Source organism: Neophocaena asiaeorientalis, unplaced genomic scaffold, assembly GCF_003031525.2.
Source record: "Neophocaena asiaeorientalis asiaeorientalis breed wild unplaced genomic scaffold, Neophocaena_asiaeorientalis_V1.1 scaffold503, whole genome shotgun sequence".
Lineage (NCBI taxonomy): Eukaryota > Metazoa > Chordata > Mammalia > Artiodactyla > Phocoenidae > Neophocaena > Neophocaena asiaeorientalis.
Genome location: NW_020173710.1, coordinates 1,499,387 through 1,515,241, shown reverse-complemented (window position 1 = coordinate 1,515,241; position 15,855 = coordinate 1,499,387). Strand labels below are relative to the sequence as shown.

The 15,855-nt window shown below is 37.6% G+C and overlaps 1 protein-coding gene across 1 annotated transcript in view; it reads right to left on the bottom strand.

The window, feature by feature from the left end:
- DOCK11 (dedicator of cytokinesis 11) overlaps positions 1-15,855 on the bottom strand; it is a 176,312-nt gene that overhangs the window by 58,101 nt on the left and 102,356 nt on the right. Inside the window, exons 25-33 of the mRNA XM_024750587.1 lie at positions 14,830-14,899; positions 14,623-14,748; positions 13,619-13,690; positions 12,569-12,715; positions 11,952-11,958; positions 8,774-8,952; positions 3,977-4,093; positions 2,180-2,255; positions 1,171-1,280 (exon numbers count right to left, since the gene is read on the bottom strand). Coding sequence (XP_024606355.1) covers positions 1,171-1,280; positions 2,180-2,255; positions 3,977-4,093; positions 8,774-8,952; positions 11,952-11,958; positions 12,569-12,715; positions 13,619-13,690; positions 14,623-14,748; positions 14,830-14,899 — 904 coding nt within the window. The remainder of the gene's footprint in view (positions 1-1,170; positions 1,281-2,179; positions 2,256-3,976; positions 4,094-8,773; positions 8,953-11,951; positions 11,959-12,568; positions 12,716-13,618; positions 13,691-14,622; positions 14,749-14,829; positions 14,900-15,855) is intronic.

The following is a 15,855-nucleotide window of genomic DNA, read 5'->3' as shown; positions in this document are numbered from 1 at the left end:
CCTTGTTAGAAACCAATACTTTCAGCTGAGCTAACCTGGGCTGGGGATATATATTTACTAATCTAGGACTCACCAAGAACTTCTACTTGGAGCAAAACATCTAGGTCCTGAACGCTTGCTAGCTGTGTGGCTACTGGCAAGTCATTTAACCTCTTTGTCCTTTATGTGTCTTACCTATGACAGTGTCTGTTGTCTTAATTCTAAATGGTGTGAAATAAGAACCTTTATGATTAAATTACTAACTATGCAAAGACTCAGTGGAGTATATAGTCCAGTGGTTCTCAAGGGGTGGTTCCCAACCAGCAGCATCAGCATCACCTGGGAACTTAGAAATACAAATGAGCAAGCCCCCAGACTGACGGAAACAGAAATTCTGGGGATGAGGCTCAGCTATCCATTTTTATAAAGTCCCCCAGATGCACCCTAAGAAAGCCATGATCTAGGAGAAAAAGTGCCGGAATTAGAAAACCTGAGTTCAGGCCTGGCCCTGCCATAGTTGTGTGGTTGTCCTAAGTCACAATCCCAGTTTTAATTTGTAAATTGAGAGTTGGAATTTATTATTTTTATGGACCCTTCTAACTCTAATTTTATATGATTCTCTGATTTTATGTAGCAGCGTGACAAGGCTTTACTGGTCTAAAGTGAGGTTTCTCTGTCTCAAGGCAGACATATCCCAAACTTCAATGTCAGGCTTGAAATAATTTGATAGAAGAGTTAGAGAATATATTGTGATCAAGTGATTCTGGGATGCTGAGATCATCCATTTGGGGACCTAATTTTTCTTCTCCCATGTTAATGTCATTACTCTATTACAAAAGAATAAAAAGCTGAATCCTGCCAGGGAGTGATTTAAGTGACAAGGTACATTAGGCATTTTAAACTTGAACCTTCCCTCTCTAGAACAGGTTTACAGAGTGCTAGGGTTAAAGGAGGTATTCAAAGTTGGAACTCTTAAAGATGAATGCCTTATCCTCTATAAACAGTTTTAAAATATCCAAGTAGCAGCTGCCAGGATAGGAAGGAACTGCTACAACATCCAAGCATTATGGGATGCTTTTTAAAGATCCAGTACAGACTACAGGAGAGTAGAGAGAACCCTATTTGCATAAAAAGAAAGACTGCTGTAGCTTAACACATCACTAGGGTTATCCTATGTATTTAGGTTCTTACATTTTCACCAGTGCTGCCCTGATCTGGAAATCCTGTTGCTCCTTCTGGGATGAGGGAACCTCTCGAATCTTCCCTCTTGATTCCATGTCCATTTTGAAAAGACCCATAAGCTGGAAAAAAGCCAAGTCCTTGTTAGCAACAGGAGGAACTGTCAAAAATATTTTTTAAAACTAAGCACTGGGTTAATTTAAGTAAAGACATATTTTAGGAAATAGATCTCTCCAGTACAGACTACAGGAGAGTAGAGAGAACCCTATTTGCATAAAAAGAAAGACTGCTGTAGCTTAACACATCACTAGGGTCATCCTATATATTTAGGTTCTTACATTTTCACCAGTGCTGCCCTGATCTGGAAATCCTGTTGCTCCTTCTGGGATGAGGGAACCTCTCGAATCTTCCCTCTTAATTCCATGTCCATTTTGAAAAGACCCATAAGCTGGAAAAAAGCCAAGTCCTTGTTAGCAACAGGAAGAACTGTCAAAAATATTTTTAAAACTAAGCACTTGGTTAATTTAAGTAAAGACATAATTTTAGGAATAGATCTTGGTCATCTAAAATGTGAAGTTTATATATTACATCAAAACACCATAAGAAGCCAAATAAAGGGTAAGCATTTTTTTTTCCTTGAAACACTTGAACGTGTATGAAACTACAAGAAATTCCTTGCAAGTCATAAAATAAAGGCAAACAATTAGATAATTTTATAGATAGGGAAGTTTGGCCCAGAAAAAGGAAGTGTCTTGTCCAGGACTGGAGACAGATGATTGGAAACCAGTGTTTTTCTCATTATCCTTTATTTTCTTAGTATACTAAGCTAAATTTTATACAAGCTGAGACAAGGAAACCTAAGCAAAGAAATGTGGCTGCAAGTGTAAGATTTTAATTAAACTTTAGTAGAGATTGTGCTATGTATAGTTTTTATTATGAAATATTTCAAAAATACAGAGACGTATAGGGTACATTTCTAAACAGCCATGCCACGTATAATCTTTAAAGGACTTTTAATTACCGGTGTCTTTGTCAGTGCTCAGACTCCCTCTACTTGTAGGTGAAGCGAAGCCACATGCAAACTCATCTCTGGATGCCTGTAACACAGTGTGATACCTCTGTCATTTAAATACATTTGTACACTAGGATAAGAAATCGGAATTAACAATGAGATGGTACCCTAATTTTAAACAAAGCTCACTGTGAAAGTCTAAACCACGTATCAGTATTGGTGTTTAGGGGACATCTCTTTTAAAAATGGATCCTGGGGGCTTCCCCGGTGGCGCTGGTACCGTGAGCCATGGCCGCTGGGCCTGCGCTCCGCAACGGGAGTGGCCACAGCAGTGAGAGGCCTGCGTACCACACACACAAAAAAGAAAATGGATCCTGGTACACTGTTACAACCATGACCTCTGGCAAAGTGACACAACTCTAGGTGGCTGGTAAAAGCTGCAACTGGTGTGATCTAAACATGATTCCATTCTCCTCCTTGAAGCAAGGGCAATACTAGAAGGAGAGGTGTGACCAGAGGCCCTACATGATCTTGAGTTGCAAAAGAAAGAACAGGTAAGTAAAATATTTCCAAATATCACTGTCAAATGTTGTGGAGTAAGCATAAGCATGAGTAACTGTGTTTGTGAAGAAAGGCTTGCTTGCCACCCAGGTAAGTGATATAGCATCCACATTTAGCTGATTTACATAATTGGGAGGTACAGGCAATCAAGTGAGGCTTAAAAGCAGCTTTCTCAGGAACCCAGGGTAGGCTTGACAAATCGATGGACATTTATTATGGGGAATTTCCAAAGGAAGCTGTAAAGGACACAGTTTCACCTGCCACCCAACAATGTGACTTGGCTACTGAACATGTGAAGGTGATCTTGGGCCAGACAGAGCGTGGAGTGGGGGTGGGGCAGGAGTTATTAGTCGCACTGGACAGACTGTAAAGTATACACCACATTTTAAAATGGCAACTGGTAAAATGGAGCATGTCCAGAAGACTCCAACCAAGAAATGTAAAGGGTTTGAAACAACAAATGATGAAGTGGAGATATCTGGCCTGAAGAAAAATTTAGAAGGGACATGTGTGAAGGGGTATCACATGGAGGTAGAAATGGATGTGTTCTATGTATCACTAGAAGACAAAACTAGGACCAGTGGATAGAAAATCTTGTAGATCTAATGTGAGAAGGAAAGTTTTAATTACTACTATGGCAAAATGTTCTTTTGCCAAGTGGAAGACTGATCACCTCCAAAGTTCCTTTCAACTCTAAGATTCTAAGGGGAGAAAAAAGCACAGGGAGAAAAAAGCACAGACCAACTGTGATGAGTTAAAAGCCACTCATCAGGAAGTGCTGAAAGGAGGCTGTCAAAGAGAAGGAGAAGCAAAGGAATACAGTTTAATCCCTGGTGCCTAATATTTTGCAAAGTGAGTGTTTCGTTCAGTTTTCCGGTTGAATAAATATATGAAGGCATGTAACAGCAGCAAATCTTAAAAAGAAAACACTGAGCACAGAGGATTCTCGGTGTTCTCTTGGACCTCGTTACTCAAAGTATGGTCCTTAGACGAGAAAGAGCCAAGAGCCTGTTTGAAACGCATAATCTCAAGCTCCACCCCAGGGCTACTATATTAGAATCGCTGTCTTCATTCCCCAGGTGACCCATATGCACATTAAGATTTGAGAAGCACTGCTCCAGGAAAAAGTATAAATTTAAAATGTTGTAAAAGGTGCACTATTGAGACCATACAGCGTATGACCCTAATTCTGAATACAGTCAATAAAACAGGATAAAATGCCAATAGAAACACATTACTACTTACAGAATTAGGCATGGCTGCACAAGAATACAAGGTATCTCGACCTGCTAATCGCTGTATATTTTCCAAAAGCAGTCCAACAAATGGGAGGTACAATTGTGCTATTTTGGCTTGTTGGTTCTGAAAAATAATTATCAAAAGCTTAATAGATATATAATATGCCTGTATTACAAATAAAGTTGGCTCCATCTGTCCGTTTAAACACTAAAAGCAAGCTAATATCCGTAACAAATTAGTGAAGCATGAGTCTATTTATACTCATAGTCTCTAACTGCCACACCACTCTGTTGGTATTTGAATTTATATACAATAGAGAGTCGAAGCACATCCCTCAAACATCACTACATAACAGGCAAAAGTTTATTTTTTTTTTTTAATAGCAGATCATATTAGTCCTGCTCTTTAACTCTAGCGAGGGTTGAGTTTGATGAGAGCAGGGATCCTGTCTGTCTTGTTCACTGCTTCATCCCCAGTGCCTGGGCACATAGTATATGGTCAATATACATTAGCTGAATGAATGAATAGATGGAAGAAGTAAAAAAATGGTGAATTACTGTATTCATTCAAGAAATATGTCTTTGCTTTGAGTAAAGCTGCAATTAAAATTACGTGATCTTGGCCCCCTAAATCAATTATACAACTTGGGAGATTGATATATTTGTAAATATGCAAGTGAAGCTGGCCACTGGTCATCTTAATGAATGTGGTACCTCTTATACGAATTTATTTATTGCTTTTCTCAGCTATAGACATTCCTCACCAGATATGTACATACATTCAAATCAGCCAAACCAGTGGTTGTGATGGCACAAGAGTTGCCCTCCATACTTTAGGACTTTGGGAGGTTTGTCTGTAGACTTAGATAAGGCCTCTAGGGTACAATGGTTAACCTATAGAATACAGATCAATAGTGTCTCATAGTTCCATTTATTCTTGAAATTGAACAATTTTTCATATGTTAATTGTCCATTTGTACTTCCTCTTTTATGAGTTTCAGGACCTCTTAACAGACCTACTTCTAATACGCAACCCTAATCAGTAATGGTCTCTATCGCTAGGAGATTCTGGTTCAGTAGGTCTGGGCTGGGTCCCAGGAATCTGCCCCAGATGGTGCTGATGTGCACTGAGGTTTGAGAACCACTGATCTAGTTCAATATCCTGCTCAAGGCAGGAACAGCCCTTACCTGCATCCTTGACAGACGGTTAGTTTTTAAACTTCTTAAACACTCCAGTCCTTTCAGAGGTTCTGTTAGAAAAATCCTTTAGCAGTTAAGTTCTACCTGCTAGTTGTAGCCCACTTCCACTTTACATGGCAACCCTTTAAATATCTGGAGACAATTACCACAAATTGTCTTAATTCACTCTTCACAAGGCTAAATAGCTGTTACTACTTTCCTTTATTCTTCACATGGCTTTGATTTCAAGAGTTTCCACCATCATCATCACCCTTTCTCGGCAGTTCTCTAATTTTCCAGGGTCCCACTTAAGATTTGAGAGGCAGTATAGTCTAGTGGTTAAGAGCACAGATTTTGAATTTTAGACACATGAATTCCAGCTCTCCCGTTACTAGTTACTTGATTGTGATCAAGTCACAACCACAGTTTTCTCTTTAGTAAGATGGGGATAATAACAGTGACATTAATTCATGTAAGCTAATGTTTAAAACAGTGCCTGGCATATAGTGAGTCCTCAATAAATTTTAGCTACTATTATTAATATTATAGCTTCTAGATGGGAATTCATTTTAGTTCTGATAGTGAATGATCACTAGGGAAGGAGATACTACTACACCTTTCTCAGGTGAACAGGAACACAGGAAAGCATGCAGTCAGGGCAAATATATTAAAAGTTTTGTCTGCACAAAAGACAGAAAACCATCTAAGAATCTATTAACAGAAGACAGTTTAGATAAACAGAATAAGGTATATCCATATGATGGAATACTATGCAGATTTAAAATAAATACAGATCAAATCTTCAGGCTACATTGTTAAATGACAAAAGAAAAATGCATAATGGTTTCTATTATATATTTATATATATACATGTATATAGCATACTGGCTTGTGCATGCATTAGTTCTGATAGTGAATGATCACTAGGGAAGGAGATACTACTACACCTTTCTCAGGTGAACAGGAACACAGGAAAGCATGCAGTCAGGGCAAATATATTAAAAGTTTTGTCTGCACAAAAGACAGAAAACCATCTAAGAATCTATTAACAGAAGACAGTTTAGATAAACAGAATAAGGTATATCCATATGATGGAATACTATGCAGATTTAAAATAAATACAGATCAAATCTTCAGGCTACATTGTTAAATGACAAAAGAAAAATGCATAATGGTTTCTATTATATATTTATATATATACATGTATATAGCATACTGGCTTGTGCATGCATAAAATAGAAGTTTATATAAGAAACTGGTAACAGTAGTTGCTCCTGGAGAGATGAATTGAGGCATGGAGGTGGTATGGGAGGCATGGGAGAGAGGCATTTTGATTCTTTTTTTTTAACATGTGTGTAAGATTACCATAAAAAAAAAAAGAAAAAAAATCTGCCCACAGTCCAAGCAGAAATTGCAATTCTTAGGAGTCAACATCACTTGCAGTGGTACAGGAACTAATACAGACCCCAGAATAAATGTTAGATGTTGGATATTCTTGTTCTGGGTAGGAAAGATGTCTCATGGTATTAGGAGGGCTCCCAAAGCAGTTTTTGAGTAGCACATAATAGGGACCAGTGACATCTCCATAATTTCATTAGAGGAGAGGCTGAGGAAGGCAACATGTTTGGAATGGGGGGTGGCGGTGACTAGGAGATCTAGTCTCAAAGCAGCCTTTCCACAGGAAGAATTTTTTTCTTGACTATTTTTATTTGGGGTCACTTTGGGGGACCCAATGGAAATTATAGAGGCTCAAAGCTCCCCTCTCTGCCCTCACCGTGGCATCATCATTAATGGTGAACATGTTTTAAGCGAATGTATCAATATTTGACAAATGACCTCTTACTCAGGCCACCTGTGAAGTCTTTGGACCAAACAGAGAAAGGGAATGAAGCAGGTCCATGAAGCAAAGTTTTACTGGGGAGAATCCTATACACACTTAAAACCTGTCAGAAGATTTTGAACAAAGAAAGGGCTTTAGAAATTACTGAAAGGGTAATGAGGCTGGCATCTCAATCTTTCCCATAGTCTAAAACCTCAAACACTGAAAGAAGCAGAGTGTTATTTACAGATAACAACAGTGATGTGTGTGTGTGCATGTGAGTACATATACGCTCTCAGAATTTTAAAAAGTAAATAATGTGCAAATATGTGATATAAAATATTTAAAGTTCTACCTCTAGGTAAGACACTAGTGAAATCCGATATTCCTTCACTTTCATCTAAGGAGGCAGGGGAAAAAAATACAACTTCCTGCTTTAAGAACAGGAACTTCATTTTGTACTTTTCCCACAAATTCTTTGAAATCATGGCTAAAGACATTTTCCTCCACTACTACTAGGTACAAACAGAGCCCAGTGGTAACTGGCATTTTTAAAGCTTTGACAAAGCTTGGTTGGAATGGATGACTTTAAGATATTTTTTCATTTAGATATATTATGCCAGTTAACTTACGTTAAGTCAATATCAACATTCACACACACACAAAAAGTGGCACATAATAGAGCAAACCACACAAAATGGGAGTATGTTATTATAACTATAATGTGGAAAAAAACAATGCAAATTGCAGTAAGTAATAACATGTGAAAGCTAAAGAGTTTAAATCTACTTTAGGATAGAATTATATGAAGAAAACTAGCAAAATTTGTAAGTAAAACAAATCTTCATAATTAAAGAAATGTAGTTGGATGTAACTGGCAGGCATTTTCTGTTTTTTAAGGACAAATGGGAATACTGTAGAAAAAGAATAAGATCCAGCTCCAAGTCAGCTTTCCAAAGTAAATAAATGACATGATAATTTTATTTAAATTTGAATGTAAAACAAAGGGACAAATTCTTAACTATGAAATAATATGTTACCTTGAGCCAGATAAGTAAGTTAGGTTATTCGAAATCCATACAGTTTGCCATCTACTTTTTGAAGCCCATAGGGTATAATGTTAATAAGATTTGAATATACCCTCCATCCCCGTATATTAAGTTAAAGGTGCGGCAGAAAGCAACTGCAGCTGTGGCCTTCACACATAGACAGTGTGTAATGTATGGAAGGTTTACAGCCACACCTACATTTTTTCAGTAAGAAGAAAAACTTCATATTTACATCTTTTATATATTGGACATACTTAATGTGTCACTATTAATCAGTTAATAATCAATAATAGCATTTATTTAGGGAGATATATTTAAGGATATATATTAAGGCGTGTATTTGAAAGAGTGCACATGGCTATAATCGTGTAAGATTTTTTTTAAAAATTCTAGTTTATGTAACAAATCATGAAGCAGCTGTGCTGTTCTTTAGACATGATTTGAAAAACCAGTGTTCTTCTTCAACTGTTATCCTGGCTATAATCGTGTAAGATTTTTTTTAAAAATTCTAGTTTATGTAACAAATCATGAAGCAGCTGTGCTGTTCTTTAGACATGATTTGAAAAACCAGTGTTCTTCAACAGTTATCTGAACAGTATTTTTAAAACCTAATCATTTGAAACGGAAACAAAACGTATTTGTAAAAATAACTTCATCAATCCTCCTGTAACGTTCCTTACTGAAAACTTCACCTTGAACATAAAATCTTCTTAGAAACTAACTAATGTGATACTGATGATGATACGAACATCCTTACCTTATGCTGGTATCTAGTGTCAAATGCATGTTTTATCAAAAGATTCTTTATGACAGAGATAGCTGTATATCTGATATCATAATTGTCTTGAAGAGCAATGGAGGTTTCCCTCAGAAGTAGACCAACCAAGAAGTGATGCTTGCAATACTCATCTGATAAACTGTATTCAAGATTTGAATCTGCAGTATAATGAAATTTAAAACCCATTTATAAAAATATTCAAAAATTACTTTAACATTAAAGCACTATATTTATTACTTAGTCATATGTGACCACGCTAGCAAGAACTATATTGTTATGATTAACAAATATGAACAGTTCTTTTATCATATAGAATAAGCATGCAAAATTTTACAAGATACGAGCACTCATCATTGGGGCTAGATGATAGCCTTAATGATAATTTCAGTCGGTAAGATAGTCCCTAGAATTCTTTGTTTTTCGAGATGCTTTTCAAATCTTAGAAATCTTAGGATAAAATCTAGAATGAAAGAATACTGTATTTGGCAGTGTTTTAACACATTTCTTCATATCTGAAGAGATTTAGTTACAACTACAAATTGGAGTAATTCTCTACAGCAATACTTGATTCACTTATCTGTTTGTCGCTGTGTAAAAGCTTTCTAGTTTGATGCAGTCCCATTTGCTTATTTTTGCTTTTGTTTCCTTTGCCTTTGGAGTCAGAGCCACAAAAACATCACTAAGATGGACGTCAATAAGGTTACTGCCTACGTCGTCTTCTAGGAATTTTATGATTTCCGGTCTTACGTTCAAGTCTTTACTCCATTTTGAGTTAATTTTTGTGTTATGATGTAAGAGAGTGGTCTAGTTTCATTCTTTTACATGTGACTGTCTAGTTTTCCCAACACCTTTCATTGAAGAGACTGTCTTTTCTCCGCTGCATGCGCTTTGCTCCTTTGTTGTAACTTATTGTTCATATATGTATGGGTTTATTTCTGGGCTCTCAGTTTTGTTCTGCTCATCTGTGTATCTGTTTTTATGCCAGTCCCATACTGTTTTGATTATGATAGCTTGTAGCATAGTTTGAAATCAGGGAGCATGATACCTCCCGTTCTGTTCTTTCTCAGATTGTTTTGGCTATTCAGGATCTTTTGTGGTTTCACACAAAATTTTAGAATTATTCGTTCTAGTTCTGTGAAATATACCACTGGAATTTTGATAGGGAATACACTGAATCTGTAGATTGCTTTGGGTTGTATGAACATTTTAACAACATTAATTCTTCCAATCCATGATAATGGAATATTTCCATTTATTTGTGGCTTCTTCAGTTTCTTTCATCAGTGTCTTATAGTTTTCAGTGTACAGGTCTTTCACCTCCTTGGTTAAATTTATTCCTAGGTATTTTATTCTTTTTGATGCAATTGTAAGTGGGATTGTTTTCTTAATTTCGCTGATAGTTTGTTATTAGTGTATAGAAATACCACAGATTCCTATATGTTGATTTTGTATCATACAACATTACTGAATTCATGTATTAGTTCTAACAGACTTTTAGTGTAGTCTTTAGGGTTTTCTGTATGTATTATCATGTCATCTGCAAATAGCGACAGTTTTACTTCTTCCTTTCCAATTTGGATGCCTTTTATTTCTTTTTCTTGCCTAATTTCTGTGGGCATCCTTGTCTTGTTCCTGATCTTTTTGTTTGTTTGTTTGTTTGGCTGCGTTGGATCTTTGTTGCTGCATGCGGGCTTTCTCTAGTTGCGGCGAGCGGGCGCTACTCTTCGTTGCGGTGCGCGGGCTTCTCATTGCGGTGGCTTCTCTTGTTGTGGAGCACGGGCTCTAGGCACACGGGCTTCAGTAGTCGTGGCACGCGGGCTTAGTTGCTCCACAGCATGTGGAATCTTCCTGGGCCAGGGATCGAACCCATGTCCCCTGCACTGGCAGGCAGATTCTTAACTACTGTGCCACCAGGGAAGCCCCTTGTTCCTGATCTTAGAGGAAAAGCTTTCAGTTTTTCACTGTTGAGTATGATGTTAGCTATGGGTTTGTCATATATGGACTTTATTATGTTAAGGTATGTTCCCTCTATACCCACTGTTGAGAGGTTTTATCATAAATGGATGTCTAATTTTAGCAAATGCTTCTAAATACAGCACAATAAAAAGTTATACACGTATGTAAAGGACGGGTAAACAACAGAGGGGTGATCAGCCCTGTGTGGGAAGGTTAGGAAAGAGTTGAGCCTAAAAGATGAATGGACTCTGCCAGGCAGACAGGGGGGAAAGACTGGTCTTCTAACTGGTTGCCTTGACTCTGGCTTTTTCCTCACCTCTTCCGAAATCTTTGGTATATAGACAGCTCCATGGCATATAGCTCCGAATCTAGATCCCTTAGCCTGACATTCAAGGCCTTTCATCATCTGGCATCAGATGGTCTTTCCAGCTCTACCTCCACACATCCTGAACTCTGCACAATGACTTTCTTGCTCCTCCCCGAACAATTCTTGAATACATGTATCTCATCTTTGCTCATGAATCCTCTACCTGAAACACCCTCAACCCTGTCTTGGGGAACTATTCTTCTAGTCTCTGTTCATACTACCCGGTCCTAATCCCTCCCTTTCTTGTTTTCCGATTGTATTTTGTTTGCATTTTCAGTATAGCAGTCATCACACTTGATCTTGTACATGTACTGGAATATAATTACAGAGATTGCCTCTCACATCTTTGGATTCTCACATAGAAGACAGACAAATGTTTGTTGACTTGCATGAGGTAAATACTGCTATTAAATTGACTATGTTCTATTCCGTTTACACAGCAAACTTCAAGTTTAAACTCCATGGAAGAAACGGAGATTTTATATTTCAAATAGTCTCATCTTTACTTTAAAAAGATACGTGGATGTTTGGTTTTTAATACACAAAAGGGCTCATGTAATAGTGTTAAAACTTTGTTTTAATTCTGGTAAACAGAGGTCTTACATCAGAAAATCATGCTCTGGAGATCTGAAACCTAGTTGTGAATTTTTAATAAGAAAACAAGGGTATGTGAGATACTAAAACTGCTTGGGTGGATTATTGACTATGAGGTTCTTAAGATAAGGTTGAGACATGATGAAAGGCTGTGAGAAGATGGGGAGTGGAGAGAAGTAAAAACTAAGTGCCTTGCAAACCCATGCCCCTTCTCTGCAGCAAATCAAATATTATTATTACCCACTTTCTAGAACAATCGCATTCCAGCACTGCCCCTTACATACGGAGAATAACAAAATACAATAATGAGAAACGTGCTATCTTTCATAAATATAGGAGTTTCTGACATCTCTCAAAATAGTCTCACTGACCAAAATCAACAATTTTCATTTACATGTATTAGCAACAAGTAGATGGTGATTATATTAGCAATGTGTAGACTGTGCCTTTAGTTCAAGAGTTACAAACTCAGCGGCCAACAGGGTCTGAGAAGCTATTTATATGTATAGAGTGTCGGGGTATATTAAGGAGTGGTGGGGTTTGTGGCAACCTAGAAAGTACATGCCCCACCTAAAGGCATTCAAATTAATATTTCTGAGAAACACCATGTAAAACCAGCAAGACGTGCCTTCTGGTTAAGCCACCTATGTGGGACCTCCCTCTGATTTAATTAATTAACCATTGGGGGTGGGGGATCAAACATGGCTGTTTAACTGAATTGATGGATTAATTCAGTCAAAAGTTTCTCCAGCAGCCTAGCTGAGTCTCTAGAAAGTAGGTAATTTTTTTTCTTTGGCTTTAAAGACCATATCGGTGAAGAATAATTCCTTACCATGTTCTGGCTGCCTTTAACTCACCTTCAGGAAGCTAGCCAAACTATAATTGACGTTTCTGGACTCGTCAGGAATCTCTGCATAGCGAATAGTCACGTGAGGAATTATTGCAAGAAGCAATGAATGTAAGACATGATGATATGCCTCAGAAAATCTCTGGCCTCTGGGAAGCTTAAATTAAATAGGCATAGAAAAAAGAGTTGCAAAAGATCTAAATCAGTTGCTGTTTTTATTTTCAGACACATTCTGTATAAAAATGTATTTTTAACTGGAGTTTAATTTTTCTCCCAACTTAAAAATGACATGGCTAGTTCAGTATATACTTTAGATCATTATAGGAACTATCTGGACATCTAATACCGTAACTGACTGAAATCACGAACAAGAGTAGGTCATTCTGACCCAACTTTGGAATCGTGTTCCTGAGATACAGACACATCCGTTTGTTCATTCCATGTTTTTCCTGACACACAAAGTATACATGTATCCACGCATCTCAATTTTAGTAAACCTGCTCTGTGAAGATTCTGATAAACATGATAAGTATGAGGTGAATATTTTTTACTTCACAAATCTTAGCTTTCAATTCCTATAGCTAAGAAAATTTCTTCGTACTTTTGAAAAGAGTTTAAAAATATGACTAAATGTATACACCACATGCCAGGAACACATGTATTATTAAATAAAGTGTTTTTAACTTTGTACATGCCTTAGACCTTTCTAAGAGAATGGTTCTTTCTTATTTGGTACTTGTTCTTCTTCCAAATGAATGTTCTGACATAGACATTTTAAAACCACAAGACAAAGGGAAAGCTTCAAAGATAATGCATTTAACATGGCAAATACCTCACAGGAAACTATGTGGAAGAGTCTCTGACGATTAGACTTTGAAAACATATGAACTGTCAGATTTTTGCAATACATCCATTGCTTTTTTGCTTGTTTTAAGCAAAATTGAAAAAGCTAAGGGCTAAGAGCCCTTAAAATATAAAAGAGGATTTGCATGTCACGGCTACCTGTGAATAAGATTAGCCTTCTTTGTCTATGTTAAATATTATTCTTGAGCCTACTTACCTTAATTTTATTCTCTTCCAACAAGTATGTGGCCATAGACTTTGCAATAATTTCAAAGAAAAACCATGAGTACTAAAATAAACAAATCAATCTTTAATAGTTACCCAAATCCTTGAAGCTTAGCAGAGGTTGACGAATCACTATGGATTTTGTCTCTGAACTTTAGTAACATTTTAAAGTGATCGCAATTGTCCAAGTCCCACAGGATACCTTCAAATTGTGTTGGCAAAAAGGTAGTAGTGTACCTTAGGGCTGGCTGGTGATGTACAAAGGCTGTTTGGTGGGAATGTTTAACTCAGTGGGGAGGGGTGTTTTATCACTGACACTGCTTTGATTTGCCTACATGTGGTGATAAGAGCAAACCAACTTTTAGTTTACTTTAGTATTGCTTTTAAATTCTCTATAGACAATGAATTGTATTATGGCCTGCACCCAGTGGGGGACCCAACCCTGCCCTTGGTACAACACTGGGGCCAGCCCAAGTAGCAGAGGTGTTTGTGTAAATGTAATTTGAAGGGTACAGAGAAGCCTCAAGCAGATACATCCTAAAATACCCAAAATTGAAATTCTACCATTATTAACAGGAATAGTAAAAACATGACAATAATAAGAGCCACCATTTGAGTGCCTACTATGTGCCAGAAACAACACGTTAAATGCTTTGCTTATATTTTAGAAGTGAGGAAGTGGAGGCTCAGGACTGTTAAGTAACAGGCTCCGGGTCACAGAACTATTATGCAGCGAATAGAGGATTCTAGCCCAGGTCTATCTCCTCCAAAATTCTTCCTATTACACATTGGACTGTGGGCAGGATGGGGTGGGAAGGGTGAAGGGAATGAAGGAGGTTCTGTGGAGAACTTGGGGGGAAAAGGATGTGTAGGTAAAGTGGTGAGGAAAAGGAAAGTCACATGAGGAAACGATGAAAGACTAGAAGTGAAATGGGAGGGTATCAAACAAGCATATCTCTGGCTGCTTTTCTTGCCTGCCGTGTCCTGTGCCCTTACCTTTAGCAGTTTGTTTATTGCTAAAAAGTCTGCAGACTGTTTCAATACCGCTATCATCGTAGTAGCCAGAGTTTCATGTATCAGCTGGGCCTGAGGAGTACTGGGTTTTTCAGGTCGGAAGCTATACTACAATCAAAGAAAACGAGCTGTGAGACAAAATTCTCTCAGAAGACAAACTGCTCAGAAAGAAAGCTTTACTCCACAAACCTTTATGAAGGATCTCAAGTAATTATCCAAGCCTTCTTCATGGCACTTTGACACGATATGTAAGAGAACCCTGAAACAACATTCACAAAAGTCAGCATGTCAGGCTACAATTAACCACTATAGTTTGATTGTTCGATAAAACCATCATACTTAACCCTAAAAACACCTAATACTGCCTAAATAATTAAAGGTGAGATGACTGCATTAAATGTCATCTTAGTTTGGGTCTAACAGAGATTTCAGCATCTAACACGCTCAGGGTCTTGTAGAATATGTTTCCTGGTTCAAAAGACGGATATTTTATTTTGGCAACCCAGATATTTCATCTCCTTTCTAAACCACATTTGAAGTATGGTCATAACTACCATATAGGAAAAAAAAAAAAAAACCTTCAGTAAGGTAAATATTGAAATCCCCTCTAGTGAGAATAAAAGGAAAAGAATAGAAAAAAATGTTAAGCATGACAACAGATGGGGGAAAAGGGAAGGGAGAGACAGAGCAGGTATAATGATATGAACTAAAATTGGAAGTAAACCTAAGATTCATAGAAAGTTTTAAAATTATGAGACCAGCAGTGGTTCTCCAACTTTAGCGTGCCTCAGAAACACCTGGAGGGTATAGTGCTCACCCCTCTCCCAGAGTTTCTGATTTTTTAGGTCTGGGGTGAAGTTCAATGATTAGCATTTTTAATAAGCTCCTAGGTGATATTAATGCTGCTGGTCTGGGAACCACATTTTCAGAACAACTGGGCTAGAATAATGCTTTTTAAATTTGCAACCAGACTATGCCCAGCAGCAGAGAAGAGCAAACAGTATGGAGGTGTGTGGAGCTTCAGCCCTGAGGCTCCAGAGAGGCTCAACAGAAGTGGCAACAGCAGAAGCATAAAAAAAATACTGATGCTGAGTTCCACTTTCAGAGATTCTGGTTTAATTGGTATGAAGTATGGTCCGGGAACAGACATTTTTAAAAGCTTCTAACATGCGGCAGCTTTAGAACCTCTGGTTGAGGAAGTTTATCCTATGGTTT